The 21,558-nt window shown below is 45.2% G+C and overlaps 1 protein-coding gene across 8 annotated transcripts in view; it reads left to right on the top strand.

Annotated features, from left to right (window-relative positions):
* The window catches only part of KCNJ16 (potassium inwardly rectifying channel subfamily J member 16), a 37,551-nt gene extending 18,436 nt beyond the window's left edge, over nt 1-19,115 (top strand). For 3 of the 8 annotated variants that reach the window (XM_068209983.1, XM_068209982.1, XM_068209981.1), the window contains one exon: nt 15,871-19,115. In XM_068209983.1, coding sequence (XP_068066084.1) covers nt 15,926-17,203 — 1,278 coding nt within the window. In that variant the 5' untranslated portion in view covers nt 15,871-15,925 and the 3' untranslated portion in view covers nt 17,204-19,115. Of the gene's footprint in view, nt 1-9,888; nt 10,096-11,062; nt 11,319-11,852; nt 11,930-14,394; nt 14,769-15,849 lie in introns of those variants that run through there. The other 5 variants (XR_011005317.1, XR_011005318.1, XM_068209986.1 and 2 more) reach the window with 4 other exon arrangements.
* Nucleotides 19,116-21,558: the final 2,443 nt, after the last annotated feature.

Genomic DNA, 21,558 nt, shown 5'->3' with positions numbered 1-21,558 from the left:
TCCATTAGGGTAGCAACAACTCTGCTAGAAGTGTCGGAATTTCCAGCCAAGTCCTCGCCAGGATTTCTGTACCTGCAGAGACTGATGGATGGGTCATTAGTTCGGGGAGCGTCTCCTAAAGAAGGAAAACTTCAGCAAAGGATGAGTTCCCAGACAAAAAGGGCGAAATCTGAGCCGCCCCTCTGCCAGCAGAGGTTCTGAACAGCTCCTGGAAAGGTCAGGTGGAAAACGCTCCACACTGAGGAAGTTTCTGCCTTTCACCAGCGCTGCTCCCTCACCTCAGTTTGGAAATTAAGATCTAGACACAGTTAAGGGATAAAGTATTTCAGTACTTGATAAGGATTTTTTATGGTGCAACAACTTATTATGGAATACACAGAAAAGCACATATATGGTAGAGTGCATACATAATTTTGTAGACCTTGCAAATTAGCATATTTAACAAAGATGCTCTAATGAGAGGCTTGAATGACTACTGTGACATCTTTTTATCTTAAAGTGTTTTCTCTTAGATGGGTTTCATTTGAGTTTATAGGATATGTTTTAGAGGGGGCTTTGGTTTTTTAAGATACTGTAAACCTTTCACCAGGATGCTGCTCCCTCACCCCAGTGTTCCCTGGCATGCCTGAAATTCTGGAGACTGATGCTCTGCCCCTTTTCCTGTTATTAGTCACCTTTCTTGCCCAATATTCTCATCCCGAGCTTTTGGTGAGAAAGTTTGGTAAGAGAACACCCCTTTCCAGTAATTCATTGTGCAATTAAACCGCTACGTGATAAACACAAACGAGCCCAACACGCAAATACCACCTCCCATTTCTGCCTGCTTTTAAACCAGGGCAAGGGCTTCATTTGTTCTTCATCTTTTCATCTTCAGTTGTAAAAGAGAACTTGTCTGTCCTGCCTGGCAGGAGGCAAAGCCGGAACTCAAGAAGTGGCCGTGCTGCATTTCACAAGGAACTGCTCATTTTTTGTGTTTCCCCATCATGATTCCATCATTGGTTCCTCTTTTTAAAGCAGATAAATTCATGTTCTGAGGGTGCATCCAGGGGATAATCTTCAATTTCTTCAATTTCTCAACTGCTCTTTGTGGTGACATGGTGGGGTGGAGAACTGGGAGAGGGAAGAGGGTTTCAGCCCTTAATTTCCTGTGGAAAGGTTAATCAGAAGAACCACTGAATTTTGGGGTTCTCCTTCCTAGAAGAGAGGGTCAACACTTCCCACAGGAGATTTAAGGATTGACATTTCAGTTTATCTGGCAAACAAACTGGGGGAAAAAAGGTAATTTTGGTGAAAAAACATTTTTTCAGACAAGCTTTCTTCAAGGGAAAACCAAGACGGGCTCACAGAGCTGTGTGAAAGGACTCACCGGGATAAAAGAGTAAAATTTTACTGCAAAACAGATGGAGAATTTCCATGTTTAATAAAGGCGTCTCCATTCCTGAGACAACTTCACAAAACATCTTCATCCCGTTCCTTTTAAAATATTCTCTCCCAAACTGGTTTCAAATTGGCACCAAATTTTGTGCACCAAATTTTGTGCCCTCCAAAACAGTGCAGAGTGGCAGAAGCTGCATCACCTGGCCCTGCTCTCCCCTGATTTCACAGCCCTGATTTTGGATGGCCAAGTGGCCCCTTTTGCTCTCCAGGAAATGCTGATCCCCAGCATTTCATCCTGGGAGAAAGAGCAATTTCCTACCTGGCTTTGTCCCACTCAAAGACAGATTAGGACAAATCTGAGCCACGGAGATGATATTCACTTAATAAAAGCAGAGGCCATAAAACACAGGCCATTTTCCACCAGAAATCTCAACGGGGAAACTCAAATATTTCTATTTTCCACTCACAAGCCTTCACCAGCTGTTGGGCTGCTCATGAAAATCCTTTCAGTTTTCCCCAACTGAGTGAGGACTCTTTCCAGGAGCGGCCTGTGGTGAGATTTCCAGTGAACTCTTGCTCTGGATAGATTTAGAATATTAATATTTTCATGGTATTTTGTCACCACAACCAGTTATTCCACAAATAAATGAGGCAATTGGTGTCTCATGCAAAAAAACCCCAAGTAACCCTCCAACAGCTCCTGCGAGTTTCTGTTATTTCAGCCTCAGAAAAAGGTTTTATTTGGACTTTTTCAATGGGAATAAGTAATTAGTGCTTTGCTTTATCTCCAGTCTGTTCAAATGGAGTTCAGTGATTGGTGAGGCAGTTTTGGATGGAGGTGCAGTTGCCCTGGCAACAATCAGGAGTGAAATCAGAACCTTTTGAGCAGCCAGTGGAATGTGGTTCCACTTGGATGACAATAGGTCGCAGCGTTTTAATGGGTAGAATGCAATCCAGCACAATAGGATTTATTGCCACTGTGACATCAGATTGACACTATTCCTGCAAATTCTTCAGCTTGTGACAGACCTCTCTGAAATCTGCTCAGTGGAAAAACTCGGGAAATGCCGTTAATCATTTTGTGTTCCAAATCAGCCAGAGCCTTCGTGTCCCAGGGGTTGGGAGGAATGGAGTGAAACCCAAGCTCCCTGCACTAATGAGAGGCTGGCCTGGACACCAGGAATGGTTCTGAGAACCACAGGCTCCTTTCTGCAGGGTGCTGGTCCGAATCTGCTGGAGAACTTCCGCACTTGCCGGGTTTTACATTGCCAAAACAATTCCCAGTGATTTCCAGGATGGTAATTCAGGCTCTTAAACCTGATTGCATCTGCTGACAGATGAGACCTTGCAGGAGCAAGACCTAAAGCGGCACGGGAAGAAAAGGTTCCCTGTTCAGTGTGGAGGGGCAATATTTCATCCCTCCTGCCTGGACATTTTTCCAGCTCCTGCAATAAGGATCCTTTTATTCTGGAAGATCCCAGAGTTCTGTCTAAATGGATACAATGCCCAGGACTGGGAGAGGAGAATGTGCTGCCTGCAGCTTTAAGGAAATGCAGATTGGGATGCCAAAACCCAACAGATTTTAAATAATTAAATTTTCAATTATTAAATTGAAATTATTTAAAATTTCAAATTTAAATAATTCAGTCTTCTAATATACACACACAGAAAGGTTGGCATCCCTTGGGATGTCCCTACAGACCTCTGTCACACATAGAAATCCAGAGCCACCTGTATTGGTGGCATCAGAAATGGCCTTTAGAATTGGAATATTCCTGGATAAGGGGCCCAGAAATGTTGAAATATTCATGGATAAGGGGCACAGGAATGTTGGAATATTCACTAATAAGGGGCACAGGAATGTTGGAATATTCCTGGATAAGGGACACAGGAATATTGGAATATTCCTAGATAAGTGACATGGGAATATTGGAATATTTCTGAATAAGGGGCACAGGAATATTGGAATATTCCTGGATAAGGGGCACAGGAATATTGGAATACTCCTAGATAAGGGACATGGGAATATTGGAATATTTCTGAATAAGGGGCACAGGAATATTGGTATATTCCTGGATAAGGGGCACAGAAATATTGAAATATTCATGGAAAAGGGGCACAGGAATGTTGGAATATTTCTGAATAAGGGGCACAGGAATATTGGAATATTCCTGGATAAGGGGCACAGAAATATTGAAATATTCATGGATAAGGGGCACAGGAATGTTGGAATATTCCTGAATAAGGGGCACAGGAATGTTGGAATATTCCTGGATAAGGGACACAGGAATATTGGAATATTCCTGGATAAGGGACACAGGAATATTGGTATATTCCTGGATAAGGGACACAGGAATATTGGAATATTCCTGAATAAGGGGCACAGGAATGTTGGAATATTCCTGGATAAGGGACACAGGAATATTGGAATATTCCTGAATAAGGGGCACAGGAATGTTGGAATATTCCTGGATAAGGGGCACAGGAATGTTGGAATACTAATTTTAAGTAGGTGGCCCTTGAACCTTTTACCAATTTTCCTTTTGAATCAATGGAGGTGGTTCCCATTCATGTTTTAATATGAAAAGCAGATTTTTTTCCCGGTCACAGCTGGTACCCTGCACATCCTTTCATTGTTGATAGGAGGCTTTTACCACAATAAAGCCCCAAGCTGGTGAGCTGTTCCTCTCCTTGGAATTAGTCCTGGAGAACAATTGAGCCAGACAATGACACAACCTGTTTCTTGTCTTCCCCAGTGGGAAATAGGCTGGGAGCTTTTGGTCCATGAACAGCCAAGGGTGTGGAAGTGACCTCAAGGCTGGGTTTTACACGGCAGAACAAAGAGATCTCCGAGCCTGATTGGAAAAACACCCATGGCATAAGATCATAATTATCAACATAATTATCAACGCACGTCACAGCGTGGCTGGAGCCCCTGGCAGCTCCTGCAGACACCAGGAGCAGAGTCCTGGGTGACTGCAGGACAGCAGCAGGGACATCGCTCCATCCCTGCCGCTCTGCCATGGGCTGGAGGCTCTGATGCTTTAGGATTTCAGCTTTTCTATTTTTCATCTATTTGTAATCCTGCAGTTCTTCAGTGTGTAACTCTAAACTCCATGTCCAGTGGGAGCTGCTGCTTCCCCATTTTGGGCAGACACAACAATTCCTCTCCAGGCCTGGCAATCAAGGACACCTCACTGCCTCAGGCCCCCAGAGATGGAAACAAAAGTGAGTTGGGGGCAGCAAAACTGGGGTCAATGACTTCATTAGCTGAAGCTGTAATTGGAAGATTAACCCCCAGTGTTCAAATGGACCAAACTTATAAAAGTGTGAAAACCCCTGACCTTTTGTCCATTTTGGGTGGGCTTTGTCTGCCCTAAATGTACCTGAAGGCCCTTCAACAAATATAACTACATTTTATTCTCTTAACTTTGCCTGGCCTCTGTTTTTAGGTAGTCCCAAAAAGGCATCAGCCCATCCTCAGGGATGTTTGGGGCCATTTTTGCTCTCAGATCTCAGATCTCAGATTTGTTCCAGCACTCCTGGCATTATTCCTGCACCTCTGAGGTCACTTTTTCGTTCTCCTTAATCCAAACTTTCTTTCCCTCCCGTGATCAGCCTCACAGTTGCTCCCAAATTAAGACACCCGAGTGATGTTTTGGTTTTCTTTTTCTTTTTTTCTTTTTTTTTTTTTTTTGTTGGGGGGAGGTTTGGTTTTGTTGGTGTTTTTGGTTGTTGTTGTTGGTTTGTTTTGTTTTTTTTTTCCTGTGGGAAACACCACTTTGTGTTCTTCAAAGACTTCACTTCCCCAAGTCCCTCTCATCCTGAGGTGTTGGAGCTTAGCACCACATGGAATGCTCCAGAAGAGGAATGCCACCAGCCTGAGCTGGTGATTTGGGGCTGGGCAGGCAGGCCTTGGGAATGATTTGGGGTTTCGTTAATCACCTTCAGATTTGTGTTTGAATTTAGAAGGATTGATGCTGTAATTCCATTTTATTCAGTGAAAACAGGAGTAAAAACGACCCATGAAAAATACAGGATAGAAAACAGGATAAATCTCCCACTGAGGCCGTGTACATCACTCTTGAATTTAATTTAATTTTGATGGCCGATCATTTATCCAGCTCCCAGCTAATCTGGAGTGAATCAGGGGACAGTGGCAGTAAATTTCAAACCAGAGGGTGAAATTCTCTTTAGCCACACTCTTGTCTCTGGTGACAGCACCCCTGTAATGGTATTGTGGAATAAATGAGAGAGACATTTATTTCACAGGCCCATAGCACCTGTGAGGCCAAACAGAAAAGCTGTCTCTCAAAACAATCTTTGGGAATTGCTTTGGCAATAAAATCAACCCTAGTGCAGTTTAGATATCATTTTTGTGTGTGTGTGGAGTGTTGACATTTGCAATGTAGCAGGTTTTTATTTGATGTATTTTTGTTAACATGGGCTCTGATAAGATCTGCTCCCTCCTTCACACTGTTTGCCTGGAGAAGTAAAACAGGAAAAACACGGCTGGCTGAGCAGCCTGGTGGCAAACAGCTCGGAATGGGCTGGATTCCCATCCAGGAGCTCCTGAGTGCTGGGGGAAAACCTTCCACACAACGGGCAACCTCAGAGCTCCTGTCCGGGCCCTGAGGGGCACAAATCAGCCTCTGTGCAAGTCACAGGGAGGAAAAATCCAACGTAAAACAGCCCCTATATTTAATTTTTTTTATTAAAGGCAACTTCTAGGCATATACATTGTTCATATCTACAGACCTGAATAAAGGGCACAGGAATTTTGGAATATCCCTGGATAAGGAGCACAGGAATGTTGAAGTATCTCTGCATAAGGGCCACAGGAATATTGGAATATTCATAGATAAGTGGCACAGGAATATTGGAATATTCCTGGATAAGGGGCAAAGGAATATCCCTGGATAAAAAGCACAGGAATGTTGGAATATTCCTGGAAGGAATGATGGAATATCCCTGGATAAGGGGCAGAAGAATATTGCAATATGCCTGGATAAGTGGCACAGGAATACTGGAATATCCCTGGATAAGGAGCACAGGAATATTGGAATATTCCTGGGTAAGGGGCAGAGGAATATTGGAATATCCCTGGGTAAGGGGCCCAGGAATGTTGAAATATCCCTGAATAAAGGGCTCAGGGATATCCTGGGATAAGAGACACAGGAATATTGGAATATTCCCGGATAAGGGACACAGGAATATTGGAATATCCTGGGATAAATTGCACAGGAATATTGGAATATCCCAGGATAAGGGGCCCAGGAATATTGGAATATTCATGGATAAGGGGCACAGGAACATTGGAATATCCCTGAATAAATGGCTCAGGGATATCCTGGGATAAAGGATGCAGGAATATTGGAATATCCTGGGATAAATTGCCCAGGAATGTTGGAATATCCCAGGAGAAGAGGCCCAGGGATGCTGGAATTCCCCTGGCCAGCGGACCCAGGTCGGAATGCCGTGGCTCCAGGCCGTGCTGTCCCCTGGCCCTTCCTTTCTGCCCAGCTGGCAGCAAACAGGAAGGAGAGGAGCTCGCTGCCTGACGTTAGGGAAGCTGTCCCTGGAAGAACCCTTTGGAATATCAGCTCCTGCCCGCCCCCTGATCCCCGGATTATTAATAAATAACCGGCTGTGTTTTGGGAAGGGACAGAACGGCAGTAACGGAGCTGGGGGTGTTGGCTCTGTGAAATGAGTGCTCAGCACTCTCTGATCTCACTCTGTCATTGTTCCTGACCTGCCACTCACCCACTGCTGATTACATTAATTCATTAATTACATCATGGCTATTCAGAGCTGCAACAAACTGTTCTCCTGCTCCTGGCCAACGAGGGCCGGGGGAAAAGTTCCTCGAGGAATTTTCTGGGGCTCTGAAAGCTGAGGGAAATCCCTGACGTGCAGGGTGGGACGGAATCTGCAGAAGGATGGCAATGAAGCTTCCCTGGGCATCAGGACAGACACCCGTGAGCCAGGGGAGGAGGAAATGCTAATTAGCGCTGGCACTGGTACTTGATTGCCTCACAGCTAATTTGCATTAAAGCCCAGAGGCCTGCTGAGTTAAGGAATAGGCTGGTTACCGATTTCCAAAGGGAGAAGCGGGATATAGAACATATTTTTCCAGCTGTTCCATCTCTGCGTGGCTGCCCCTGGGTCCCTGGCAGTGCCCAGGCCAGGCTGGATGGGGATGGAGCACCCTGGTCCATGGGAGGTGTCCCTGCCCAGGCTGGAAATAAATGATCTTTAAGGTGCTTTCCAACTCAAAGCATTCCATGATGTCCAGCTCTAGGAGGCGTCCCAGCTGTAGCAGCTTTGGGAATTGAAACTGCAGCAGCTTGAGCACAGATGGAGACTCCTGTGTTGTGTCCAGCTGAATGTCAAAATGCAAATGGCTCTCAGCTGATGGGAACAGGACCTGGATGAGGAATTTCCAGGGAACAGAACCTGGGTGAGGAATTTCCAGGGAACAGAACCTGGGTGAGGAATTTCCAGCGAACAGAACCTGGGTGAGGAATTTCCAGCGAACAGAACCTGGATGAGGAATTTCCAGGGAACAGAACCTGGGTGAGGAATTTCCAGGCACGAGGAGGGGATGACAGTGGCCCTGCGGGATCCAGCTGCCCCATTCCAGTGTGGGATTATACTACTTCTCTCACATTTATTAACCAATATCAAAAATATAAAACATGCAACTCTACAAAAATATAAAATATGCAACACTACAAAACAAAACAATGATCAATTTTCTTTTACTAATACATAAATGTAAACATTTTAATAAAATATATTACATAAACCTATCTAATAATTCAAATAAATAAAAACATACAACAATTTAAAGAATAACTAAAATCAAAATTAATAATAAAACATAATTAAATAATCTACTCAATAAATGAAATCTTATATACCCTGGTAAAAAAATTAAACATATATATATTAATTATCATCATAATTATACTTATAACAATACCTTACCTACTCACATATGTACAAAAATAATTAACAAAACCATCAAAAATATTCTTAATAAAAAAAGTAAAATTAAAAAAAATCTAAAAAATTTAAAAAAATTAAAATTAAAAATTAAAATCCAAAACCCAAAAAACTCTCAAAACAGCCGAACTCAGGGTCACCCCTGAGGCTTGGCTCTGCTGTTCCCGCTCACTCTGTTTCCCTGCTGGGCCATCCCAGTTCAGTCCCAGCTCAGGTTCAGCTGTACTGGGGCAGCCCAGGAGGGGAGGCTGAGCTGGGGTTGCTGTGCCCAGCCCCTGCTGGGTCAGTCCCCTCCGTGCAGGAGCTGCTGCAGCTGAGGGTTCAGGAGAGGAGGAAGAGACTCCCCAGAGCTTCCTCAGTTTTAGGTTTCCCCAGTGCCAAAGTGTCTGGGACAAGGAATGGCAGCGAGGCCCCAGATCAAGAGCTTCCAGTTGCCAGCACTTTCCATTTCTCCTGGCATTTGAGTGTTTCCACTGCTGGCTCCTGGCTGGAGCCATGCAGTGCAAATAAATTCAAATAGACTTTTGCAGCTTTCTACGGATTTTGGGAATTGCTCTGAGTGGGAAGCAGGGAGGTGCTTCCCCTTGAACCTGTCCTGTGGCTCCAAAGCAGGCAACCAGCCTTCACCAAGGAGCAGCTTCCAGTCTGTCTTTTCTGACTTTAAGGGGCCAAACTTCTTCACTTTTATTTTTGTTTTTTATTGGTTTTGTTGTAAGCAGATCTGGTTTCACTTAGATGAATTAAATGTCAATATATCTGTTGCTGTGAGCTGTTCCAGTGGGGATCTCGGCACCATTGCGTGACTCAAAAATCTCTGCAAAGCTCTGCTGCTCTTTGGTGTCTACGTCTGGTCTTTAAAATGCTCAATAAACACTTTGATATTCACACTTTAGGTCTCTGTCTGTATGGAGGCATTGAATAAGGAGTCTAAGCAATAAATAATATTTTGCTCTGGGTTTGGTTTATTAGAATCAGAATGGTTTGGGTTGGAAGGGACCTTAAAGACATCCAGTGTTTATTTTATTTTTATATTAAAATAGAAATAAATAAATAAATAAATAATAATAATAATAATAATAATAATAATAATTATTATTATTATTATTATTATTATTATTATTATTATTATTATTATTTCATTTTTTGTTCTTGCAATAATTTCTTCTGCTGCTGAAAGGGTTTTGTACAAAAAATGCTGGAGGGGACAGGTGTCAGCTGCAAGGTGATGTCTGCAGAGCTGTGTGGAGCCCTTGGTGACCTGCAGCACTCACTTGGCTCAGCTGAGCAACAAAATTTCTGCTTTCAAGGGAAATTTGAGCTTTTTAGAAGCTTCACTCTGGTGGCATCCAAGGTCTTACTGTGGATGTAGGGTTGTGCTCCATCTGTAAGGGCACAACTGGAGTGCTCCTGGTCGTGCTCTGCTATGGGAACCCCTCTCCTACAGCCCTGCTCCCCCATGTCAATCCCAATTCAGGGGATTTTGTATTCCCTTTCCTCTTGTAGAGCTGCCCTTCAGTGGCTGTGGGGATCTGAGTGGACAAACGTTAAATATGTTGGCTAGGATATTTTGGAATATCCCTGAATAAGGGACACAGGAATGTTGGAATATCCCTGGATAAGGGGCACAGGAATATTGGAATATTCCTGGAAAAGGGACACAAGAATATTGGAATATTCATGGATAAGGAGCACAGGAATGTTGGAATATCCCTGGATAAGGAGAACTGGAATGTTGGAATATTCATGGATAAGGAGCACAGAAATATTGGACTATCCCTGGATAAAGTGCACAGGAATACTGGAATATTCCTGGATAAGGGACACAGGGATGTTGGAATGTCCCTGGATAAGTGGCACAGGAATATTGGAATATTCATGGATAATCAGTTGGCTTAAACTGACCAAGATCAGGGTTAGATGGGATATTGGGAAGGAATTCCTGGTGTGGGGCGGGCAGGCCCTGGCACAGGGTGCCCAGGGAAGCTGGGGCTGCCCCTGGATCCCTGGAATGTCCAAGGCTAGGCTGGACTTGGAGCCACCTGGGACAGTGGAAGGACAGATCAGAAGCAGAAAGATCGGCTGTGAGTACCAGGAGAAATCTCTTTGCAACAAAAAGAGAGCGAGGAAGGAAGGAAGGAAGGAAAGAAGGAAGAGCCTTAATGCTGTCCTGCAATAGATTTATTTAGGTTTTGTGGGTGGTGGATTTTTTTAAGGAACAAGTCTTTGAGCCAATCCCAAAGCAGCCCTGAAGGTTCTGACTTGTCACATTTCTGGTCGGAGCTGAAACCCTTCCAGGGTTACACAACAATGACTAAAACTGGAAACCTTTCAGATCATTTCCAAAATGAAGCAGAAAACTGAGGTGATTGCTAAAGCAACACTGGTGAGAAGAGACACCACTTCTGAGTGTGGGGGGGGGAGAGTGATTATTACCAATTTAAGAGAGACCCAATTTAATTTGGAGGTTTGGGGCTGTTTTCTTTTTGATTTGATCTCAGAACAGAATTATCCTGGAAGCCAGATCTTCACATTGTTTTGCTTAATGTTTTACAAACAGGCTGTTGAGTGAAGTTGTCACCGAACAAAAATTCACCCCTATTGTTTACACAATGGGAAAAGGGAGTCATAAAAGGGGTGTAGCAGCAATTTGTTAGGTATTAGGTTACGGTGCAAGAGGGATTATCCTCACAAAACACTGAGCCCTGAACTCCAAATATCGGGATTAAATTGACAATTACATCCAGTGAAAGTCTTTGAAAGGCTCAGCTTGATGCTCGAGGCTTTGAAGTGACTGTTCTGAGCGAGCTGACAATCAGGAGCTGGAGTTGTTCTGGCACAGCTGCTCTGCTCAAGAGAAACTACATGAAAATAGAAATGTGATAAAATCTGCTCCTGCTGGTGTTTGCTTTGTGGCAGCTCTTCAATGGGTAAAAGTAGGTGCTGGGTTTGTTACTGCTTCTGCCACTGCGCTCCTTTATGACCTTTGAAATACAGGAATTTCCCCCCATATCTGATTGGGGTGAATGTTTTAAAGAATACCAGTTTGGGTGTTCAGTGTGGAGGCCCCTGAACGCAGCTGTCTGGAGCAGTTCTGTATCTCCCTGAGCATTTCAGGATCCAGCACAGTAAAATCCTGGCCTTGGCTTAGGTAATTAAGAATTATTCTGGTTTCAGAACTCTGATACATTTATTCTTTAGAACAGCTCTCTGCCATTTACCCTAAATAAATCTTTTGAGATTTCTCTGTTTCTGCCTTCCTACCACCCTGCCTGGCTTAGTTGCTTTATTTTTATATCTGACAAACGTTCATTTGAAAGAGGAAATACATTTATAAGAACAGAGAGCAAAAAAACTTCAGCTGTGCTGCAATGCGAGGGGAGGCTTATGATGTGCACAAACATGCCCAGAAATCCAGGAAAAAACCCACAGAAAGTAAAAGCAAGACAGAAAAGGGGGAGGGTTTATGTGTCAGTGTTAGAGGAAGGTGAAAACGCTTCCTGGCAACATCTGAGAGTCATTTGCAACAACAGATCCCTGAGCTTTAGTGAGTAGAGAATGTTTCTAAATCCTCCCCCATCCCCTTTGTTAATCTTTACCAGGTAACAGGACCTCTCCTGGAATCGTGGGGCTTTTTGAGGGATGTGTCAAATATTTCCAGTTTGGAAAATCAGGTTTTTGAAATTACTCTGACGTTGAAGGACATCAGTCTGGTTGGGACTCTGTGGTCCTTGGTAATAATTTGGTAATAATCAGGTTCTCCTGAGTGTTCTGCAGAAGTCAGAGTGCCTCAGCAGAGAGAGGGAGAAATAGCTGGGTTCCCAAACTCCCTGTGCTTGTCTGGAACAGGGAAATCATGTGTCTGCTCCATGGTGTCCCCAGGAACGAGGGACATATCCTAAAACCGATTTACATAACCCAGGAACACCGAAGGGTCGGGCTGGACCTGAATGTTCCGAGCAACAGCAGTGTCAGAGAGTTATGAATTATGATGTATGATTATTAATTATTATTATTATTATTCCACTCGAGAGACTTGAAGAGGTGGTCTTGTAAAGTGCAGGTTTGGATTATGTTTAAGCACACTCAAAATACTGGGCAACATTTTTTTGATGCTTTGGAGGGGCTGAGGAGGTTCTTTCCAGATATTTTAGGTCACCTTGGGCAGTCTGCACTGTTTAATTGGGGCTTTAGGTGGCCTGGGGCAGTGTCCATTGTGTAATTTGGGGTTTTGGACCACCTGGGGCACTGTCCACTGTGCAGTTTGGGGTTTTAGCTCACCTGGGGCAGTGCCCACTGTGCAGTCTGGGGTTTTAGCTCACCTGGGGCACTGTCCACTGTGCAGTTTGGGGTTTTAGCTCACCTGGGGCAGTGCCCACTGTGCAGTTTGGGGTTTTAGCTCACCTGGGGCAGTGTCCACTGTGCAGTCTGGGGTTTTAGCTCACCTGGGGCACTGTCCACTGTGCAGTTTGGGGTTTTAGCTCACCTGGGGCAGTGTCCACTGTGCAGTCTGGGGTTTTAGCTCACCTGGGACAGTGTCCACTGTGCAGTTTGGGGTTTTAGCTCACCTGGGGCAGTGTCCACTGTGCAGTTTGGGGTTTTAGCTCACCTGGGGCAGTGTCCCACTGTGCAGTTTGGGGTTTTAGCTCACCTGGGGCAGTGTCCACTGTGTAATTTAGGCCACCTGGGGCAGTCCCCACTATGCAATGCCAAAAGCCTCTGAGAAATCCAAGTTTTAACAAAACCAAGAAAGCTTAGCTCAGGTCCTGGGAGCAATCCTTGTCTGGTAGCCCTGCTCTGCACTGGTTCTTTTTTGCTGCATCCAGCTCCAGGGCTGGATTTTTGGTTTTGGTTTAGGGAGCTCTGCATCACATCCCTTTTCTTATTGCAGACTTACTTTGGATTGTTTTGGGAAATCCCAGCCTGGTCCATGGCTTCCTGTACCAGTCAAAACTCATACCAGATATCCATGGGAGTATTTCTATAAATACAGCTCATGCCTAGGAGAAACCCTGTGTAGAGTCAGAGTTCCCAAAACAAGTCACCTCCATGTCAAAGTTGTCTCCTGGTTGTGGCAGATGACCAGAAAATCAGAGTGGCCTTTACCCCGTTGCTCTGTGTGTCACCATCCAAGGTTCTCCCCACCAAAATCCAAAGGTGCTGCCAGCGAAACACGATTTTGGAAATGTGAAGGATTTTCTGATGGTGACAGCAGAGAGTGGAATCCTTTCAGGAGCCTTTGATTCATGAAGTTGAGTCCCTTTTAGAGTCCTGGGATCTTTGGGAGTATTTTCAAGGAACTCTGGTTTGAAGCAGTCAATAAGAAAAGCAGTAGAATCCTGGGATATTGAGCTGGGAGGGATGAAGGATCATCCAATCCAGCTCCTGGCCCTGACACCCCAAAATCCCACCCTGGGCATCCCTGGGAGTGGTATCCAAAGGCTCCTGGAGCTCCGGCAGCCTCGGGGCCGTGTCCATTCCCTAGGGAGCCTGGGCAGTGCCCAGCAGCCTCTGGGGGATGAACCTTTTAAAATCCAACCTGACCCTCTCCTGGCACAGCTCCAGCATTCCCTGGTTCCCGTCCCTGTCAGAGAAGAGAGGTCAGAGCTGTCCCTCAACACAAAACCCTACAAATGTTTTTATTTAACATCATATTGGCTCCTGATTACAGTTTGCTTCATTTTCACACCTCACATTATGACGTCCTTAAAAATAAACCACCAAAAAACCAACCCTCAACAGTTTCCAGTTTTTGTTTGTTGTTAAATACAACTTCGAAAATGTTGGGTCAAGAGTCTTCAATAGACCAGGCTGCACTGTTTGTTTAAAACTCTGAGTAAAGCAAGTCATATGAATGTTTCCAAAGACCCTATTCCAAGAAGTATTTTTGGAAACATTAATGTTGTGTTTTTTAATGAAGGCCACATTCTGAGGCTACGACACCATATGTCACATTCATTTCTGGACTGGAAAAAAAAAAAGGGGGAAAAAAAAGAGAAAAAAAAAGAAATGGAAACTATGTTTGGCTTTTAAGTGTTTTTGGATGAATGTCTCTGCATGCTTGTCATTGTTCCTTGGATGAGGGAGAGTTCTTGGGCTGTTAATCCAGTCCATCCAATATATTTCACACTCCGTGGGCCTGACTCTCCTCTGCCTGGAAGTGTGTGCAGTCATTTCTGCTCAGGCAAAGGGAGTGAAGACCTGAGGAAAAACATTCCCCTAGGAAAGTTGGTTTTTCTGAAATTTGCTTTTTTAAAATTCATTTTCCATGGATTTCTTGGATCCACTGAAAACCTACATCTGAACTCTGAAACCAGCTTAAAGATGGGAAAAGAGCTTGCCATTTTTCCATCAAAAACTTGCAGTTTGTGGAAGAATAATGACAGGTTTCCCACAAAAATATGAGTTTGCTTTTTTTTTTCCCTTTAGGAATATCAGTTAGAAGCATGAAATTAGCAAAAAATTGGAATTTTTCTGCCGTGTCCCCATCACTTCTGACTGGTTTGTGTGTTAATGGTTGGGATATCATGAAATGAGCTGGAGACCTGCAGGAAAAGGATTTGCCTTTTTAAATGACGTGTTTTTTATTGGATTCCAGGTGATGAGGTCTCAATTTCTAACGTAATTCTTGTTCTTGGTCACTAAATGTGGCCCAGGAGTGGCACTGCTCAGTTCTTCTCTGCTCTGACAGAGGAATCTCCTAATCCACATCACTTCCTAAATTTGTGTCACCCACAACTTCCATTAGCACCCTCCCTGTTGGTTTCAAACTCATTAATCAAGATTTAAATATTTGTGGCAGCCGGATATTTTTTTGTTTGCTTTAGGGAAGGATTTCAGAGGCTTTCCAGGACCTCAGAGGGCTTTCTTTTTTCCATTTGAAATGTAAATAATTTTCTCCAAATTGAACAAACATGTCTCTGTAGCACCAGCTGAGTCAAGTTCACTTCACAAGAGCAGGTTTTTCTGGGCAATGCTGGAACATAAATAATGTGTTTGATGCATTTTTTGGTTAAAACACACCAGCACTGAATTTCCCTGCCCATGTGACTGAACTTTTACCTCTAAATAAGGGGTTTTTCCCTTTTTTTTCCCTAATGGAGGAAAACAAGGAAAATTGCAAAAACCAATTAATTACCTCTGATATTTGGCCAAATTTAAGTAGTTTGTGCCATTTGTGACTTCTCAGGGAGCTCATCCTGTTTTAATGTTGCTTCATGGGATCATTAAAGGAGTTACTCACAACAGGGTCACCACAAAGGATCTGATTTCTCTTTTCATTTACAGACCAAATTTTAGGGTTGATAAGGACATTTCTAACTGGTTGAGTTTGTGGCTGTCTCATATTTCTAGGCCTGGCTTTGAGCAAAGTTGTGAAGTGGATGTCACAGGCTGTACCCTTTCAAAAATTACCCATGATGGCCACGGAGTAAATGGGATCAGATTTGGAAATCGAAATAAAAACAGACTTTCTCCTTTATTTCACAGATTTCCAATGAACAAGGAAAACAACTCCTGGGACCTTCTGTAAGCTGAAGCAGAGATGAGGAAGGTGAATGACCAAAGTGGCTGCTACAGGCCTGTAAATATCCAGGGAAACAAAGTCAGTTACCGCAGCACCTGTCGGGAGAGCCCAGAAAAGGAGGTGAAAAGGCTGCAGAAGAGATTTCTCCACAAGGATGGCAGCTGCAATGTCTACTTCAAGCACATCTTTGGGGAGTGGGAGAGCTACGTGGTGGACATTTTCACCACCCTGGTGGACATCAAGTGGCGCCACATGTTTGTGATTTTCTCCCTGTCCTACGTGCTCTCGTGGCTGTTCTTCGGCCTGGTGTTCTGGCTGATTGCCATCCAGCACGGGGACCTGTTCAGTGACGAGGAGGTCACCCCCTGTGTGGCAAACGTGCACAGCTTCACAGGAGCCTTCCTCTTCTCCCTGGAGACCCAGACCACCATCGGGTACGGGTACCGCTGCGTGACCGAGGAGTGCTCGCTCGCCATCCTCATGGTGATCCTGCAGTCGGTGCTGAGCTGCATCATCGACACCTTCATCATCGGAGCGGCCTTGGCCAAGATGGCCACGGCCCGCAAGAGGGCCCAGACCATCCGTTTCAGCTACTACGCCGTGGTTGGGCTGAGGGATGACAAATTCTGCCTGATGTGGCGCATCGGGGACTTCCGGCCCAACCACATGGTGGAGGGCTCGGTGCGCGCGCAGCTGCTGCGCTACAGGGAGGACAAGGAGGGGAGGATGACCATGGAGTACCGCGACCTAAAGCTGCTCAATGACCAGATCATACTGGTCACACCAGTCACTGTCGTCCACGAGATCGACAGCGACAGCCCCTTGTACGGCCTGGACCGCAAAGCTCTGGCCAAGGACAACTTTGAGATCTTGGTGACGTTTGTCTACACGGGTGACTCCACGGGGACCTCCCACCAGTCGCGCAGCTCCTACGTCCCCAGAGAGATCCTGTGGGGCCACAGGTTCAACGATGTGCTGCACGTCAAGAAGAAGTACTACAAGGTGGACTGCTTGCAGTTTGAGGAGACCACGGAGGTGTACGCCCCTCACTGCAGCGCCATGCAGCTGGAGCAGAAGGAGCAGGAGTGGAACCGTGCTGAGAAGACACAGGACAAGCAAGAGAAGTCAGCCCTGGAAATCAAGTACAACCAAAAGCCCCTCAGCGCCATTGCCCTCATCACCAGTTGTGAGGATCCTGAAGTGCCAGTGACAACTTCCAGCCAGCCTCCTGGAGAGGTTTCCTACAGGAAAGCAGCTGTGACCTTAAGCAGGCTCTCCATAGAGTCCCAAATCTGACCTTTCCTGCCCTTGAAACCCTTCCCCACAAATTGTCCCCACATAGCTCCTCGATTGCAAACAATGAACTCGTGTGCAGCAGTATTTATGTCCCAGACCTCGCTGACAGCGTGCCCACACTGTCACACACTGTCACGCACTGTCACACCCTGCTGGGCTGCCAGGGACAGCTCTGCACTGGCCGCTGTGGGCACAAGGGAGCAGCTTCCACTTGGGATGCCCAGAGAGCCCCCTGAGCAAGCCCTGTGTGAACTTTCTTCCCCTGTAGGGACCAGGGTTGGCTGTGCCTAGAGACACAGAATGACCTCGGCAGGGCACACAAACCATGCCCTGGGCCCTCTGGGTAGGGGTTTCAAAGCTGCCTCGTTGGTTTGGAAAGCCCATTCCCAGTCCCTCCAGGAGGCTCTGGAGCTCCATTATCCCAACAAATGATTCCTCAGGTGCAGCCTCATCCCAGAGCTCCTCTGCGGAATCTACGGGGCTGTTCTTTGTGAGACAAGGGAATAAGTGACCTCAGTGATCCTGGGTGGCTTTGGACACGTGTTCACACCCTGCCCAGTCCTATGGGATCCACATTGGGATCCTGGAGAGCTTTCATTCCCTAATCATGAGCCGTTCCCTGAGGTGTCGCTCCCTCAGCAGCTGGAGGGATGCAGGAGGTCAAAAATAAAAAAAAATCAGAACAAGACCTCCAGTTTTAAATCAGCAAAATCAGGTTGAGCCTTGAGGAGAAGATCGTGTCTGGAGTGAGCTGTGCAATATTTTATATCAAATCCTCTTTCATTTCATTTCACTTTTCTTTTTAGCATGTTGCACTTCCTTGCAAAGACAAAGATCTACCTGGAGAACAAACAGGGTGATTTTGTCAAAATGAAAAGTGCTTGTCTCAGATGGCTGTGTAAAAATGATCCTTCATGGAGAAATCCAACAACTCCTCTGTCGGCTCAAAATGGGGAAAAAAGGAAAACATTCTGAGGGTGCCTGTGACGTGGAAGTTCCTGCTCTGCACATCTCTGTAATTATCTAGTGAGCAATGCCTCATCGTGCTTTTGCCCCTGATGATTGCAGTTCGTTTGCATTGTGTTTAATTATCCTGCAAACGTAAAATTATCATATTGGAGTTTGTGGGGTTGATCTCACCTGCCCTTAGCAGCAGGGAAATTCAGTGTTTGCCTGCTCTCTGTGGTTACTGGAGCTCTTCTGTCTCTGCAGCAGAGTTCACTCCACCTTCCGCAGGTTTTTGGGGAGCTGAGGGCAGCAGGATGAGTTTTTCCTGGACATGTTCATCCCTCTCCATTTATTGCCAAAGGAGATGAAACGACTGCTGTAGAAATGCTGGCTAACTTTAGGCTGCTAAAATTAGGTCTGACGAGTCATTCACATCATTCTGACTAATTAATTGGGTTTTTATGAGCTCATCACGTTTAATGAAGAAAAAATAGCCTGCTAAGTGTTTTTGGTTTTTTTTTTCCCTGCAATTTACTCCATGTAGTAGGATTGCTGGATTATTTTAATGTATTTCTCTTTTGCTAGCACTTGTCTCTGGATAAACATGATCCCTGCAGGTAAAACTGAAGCCTGAGGGATGTTAGTTATTCCAAAACTCATTAATTAACCTATTTTATGTGCTGATTCATCAGCAGCAACCACTTATAAGTGCAGTAAAAACCATCTTCTTGTATCCTGGATTTAAACACTGGCAGACATGGGGGAAATAGTCTAGAAAAAATGGAAAGGAATGTAGGAAAATGTAGGAAAATGTGGAAGGGTCTCAGTACTTCTGTGGTGTTGGAAAAAGCACCACTGGGATTGAATAAAATAGAATATCACCTTCCAGACATGGGAATTAACCCTTCCACTCCCCTCAGATCCTGCCTGGGATGCTTTTATTTAATGCTGGGCACCCCATTTTGGGAAAGATGAGGAGCAATTGGGATGTGTGGAAAAGCTCTCAGTGAGGAAGGAGGGAAATGGCTCATGGTGTGTCAGTCCTAAAAAGGGTTGGGAGGCAAAGAGCTCTCAGACACAGAAATTGCTTTTGGAGCGGGTGAAATCTGGGGCTGGGAGAGGATGGGACAGGAAAAGATGGGATTAAACTGGGGGGAAAGGGAGGGAAAGTAATTAGGAAACACTTAACGAGGGTGAGTGAGACAGAGGTGAGGGTTTGTAACCTCTGTGGTGGCTCTGGGAAACCTGGTGGAGGAGGAAGCAGAGTCAGGGGTGAGACACAAAGGCCAGCCTGGAACTTCCCAAGCCTTTTGCTCTGTGATCCCATGATTTCCACCCACAGGGGATGTCCCACGTGGACACAGCAGCACTGCTGCCTCTGCAAGAGCTCACCCACGGTGTAAAGGGACTCAGAGAGGTGAGATGTTCCTGAGATAAGTGACCAAAACCCCCACATTCCTTCCCAAGGTGCCAATTCCAGGTGCTGGGTGCCTGTGATCTGGGGGGCTCAGCTGCCTTTCCCTCCCCCAGTTCTCTTCCCTGTGAGCCTCTGGAAAAAAAATCTTCCTTTGGAATGGCTTTGCTGGAAGTGAAAGCACCAGGTGTCTGATTTAGGGATTTGTGCTGTGGGTTTTGGCGCAGAGAGATACAAATAATAAATACAAATACATGAGTATGGCTGGTAAGGTGTACCTGGGTCAGCTGATGAGGGTCAGGAAGAAACTTCTCTCCCGGGCATGTTAATTCATAAAAAGCCACTTTATATTTTCTTCTACTTTTATCCAAGCCCGTGCTGGAGACAGGATGCTGAGGAACCATTGCTCTCAAACAGCCTGGCTTTTTTTCCTGTTTGTTACTTTAATTTCATTTATCCCAGTACAAACACTATGTGTAATAATGATGAATAGCAAAGCATGCAGTTCTTCTTCTTTTTTTTTTTTTCAATGAATAAAGACATCAAAATAAAGAACATTCCTCTGCCACACACCTTGTGAGAGCATGTTGTGCTTTTCTTCTCTTCAGCTACAAGTTTTAATCTTCCGTATCCAGTTTCTCTGGGCAACCTGTGCCAGGACCTCACTGCCTTCACAGGGAATAATTTCTTCCTAATTCCTCATCCATCCCTGCCCTCTGGCAGTTTAAAGCCATTCCCTGTGTCCTGTCTCTCCATCCCTTGTCCCCAGTCCCTCTCCAGCTCTTCTGGACCCCCTTTAGGCCCTGGAGGGGCTCTGAGGTTTCCCTGGAGCCTTCTCCTCTCCAGGTTTATATTTAGGTGAGCCCTGTGTTCTGGTAGAGGCAATTCATCATCCTTCCTCCCTAGGAAAGGCTCCTGCAGGACACTGGACAATGGAAAAACAGGATAAATAAATAGGATAAATGAGAGGGAGTCTCTTCCTCCCCCATCTGCTCTTTCTCAATGAGGATTTCCCAGGGATTTTTTTCCATCCCCATTGTAGGGCTGAGCAATAAAAAAGCAAACAAGACTCCCAGAAACCCAACCAAAGTAACAACATGTGCATCCCCCAGCAGGAACACAGATCTGAGCCTCCAGTCATTCCCAATTATCGGAGGAAAGTTCCCACCAGCCCAAAGGGAAGAACCTGGATATGTTTTGGACAGTTCTGTGGTGAAACAACAGGACTTTCCTGCTCTTCCAGGGCCTTGAACATCTCCTTGGGGCTTCCAAAAGCCAATTCCTGAAGCTGAGGTTCAGCAGCTCCTTCCAGCCACCACTAAGAGGCAGGAATTGGAATTTCTGTGTGAAAGTTGCTCACCCCATCCCCTATTTTCCACAAAATTTACCAGCTGAAGCAAAATTCTAACAAACCACCCTGCACTGGCCTCCTGACTCATGATTAAAACTTCACCCTGGTTATTTTCCCTTGGAAAGCAGCACCATTGTTCCGGGTCAAGATTCATTTATGTCAAAGGGGGTATAATAAGATATTATTATATCATTTATTTTTCCAGCCTTCCTCACCACCATTCATTAGGGCAGCTGGCATCTCCTTCCCCGTTATCATGTGTCATTTAGTGCATATTTTTTGTGAAGTTGGGTTTCAGATGTGGGACAGGATATTATCCCCTTGTTTATCCCTTGTTTCTGACATGCTGTGCAGGAGGTCTGAGCTTACTTCAGGAAATAGCAGGTACCTTTCAGGGCATCAGAAATGTTGTGTAGGAGGGGAAAAAAAAATGCTTGTAAGCTTTTTTTGTCTCTTACACCTTTGCTAGTTGGAGCTGGGAACCTGCAAACAGAAGGAGTTGGGGCTGTGGTGGGCAGGAGGGCCCCAAAGCAGGGAAAAGGAAGAAGCATCTGACAACAGAGTCACTTCCAGGCAGACAAGGGGAAGAGTGACAGAGCCAGGCTGAAGCAAGAAGTTGAAAGTTTTCATTTGGGCTGAAAA

Source organism: Anomalospiza imberbis, chromosome 19 (genome assembly GCF_031753505.1).
Source record: "Anomalospiza imberbis isolate Cuckoo-Finch-1a 21T00152 chromosome 19, ASM3175350v1, whole genome shotgun sequence".
Lineage (NCBI taxonomy): Eukaryota > Metazoa > Chordata > Aves > Passeriformes > Viduidae > Anomalospiza > Anomalospiza imberbis.
The sequence above is the reverse complement of the archived record's forward strand: the minus strand, read 5'-3'. Positions and strand labels throughout refer to the sequence as shown.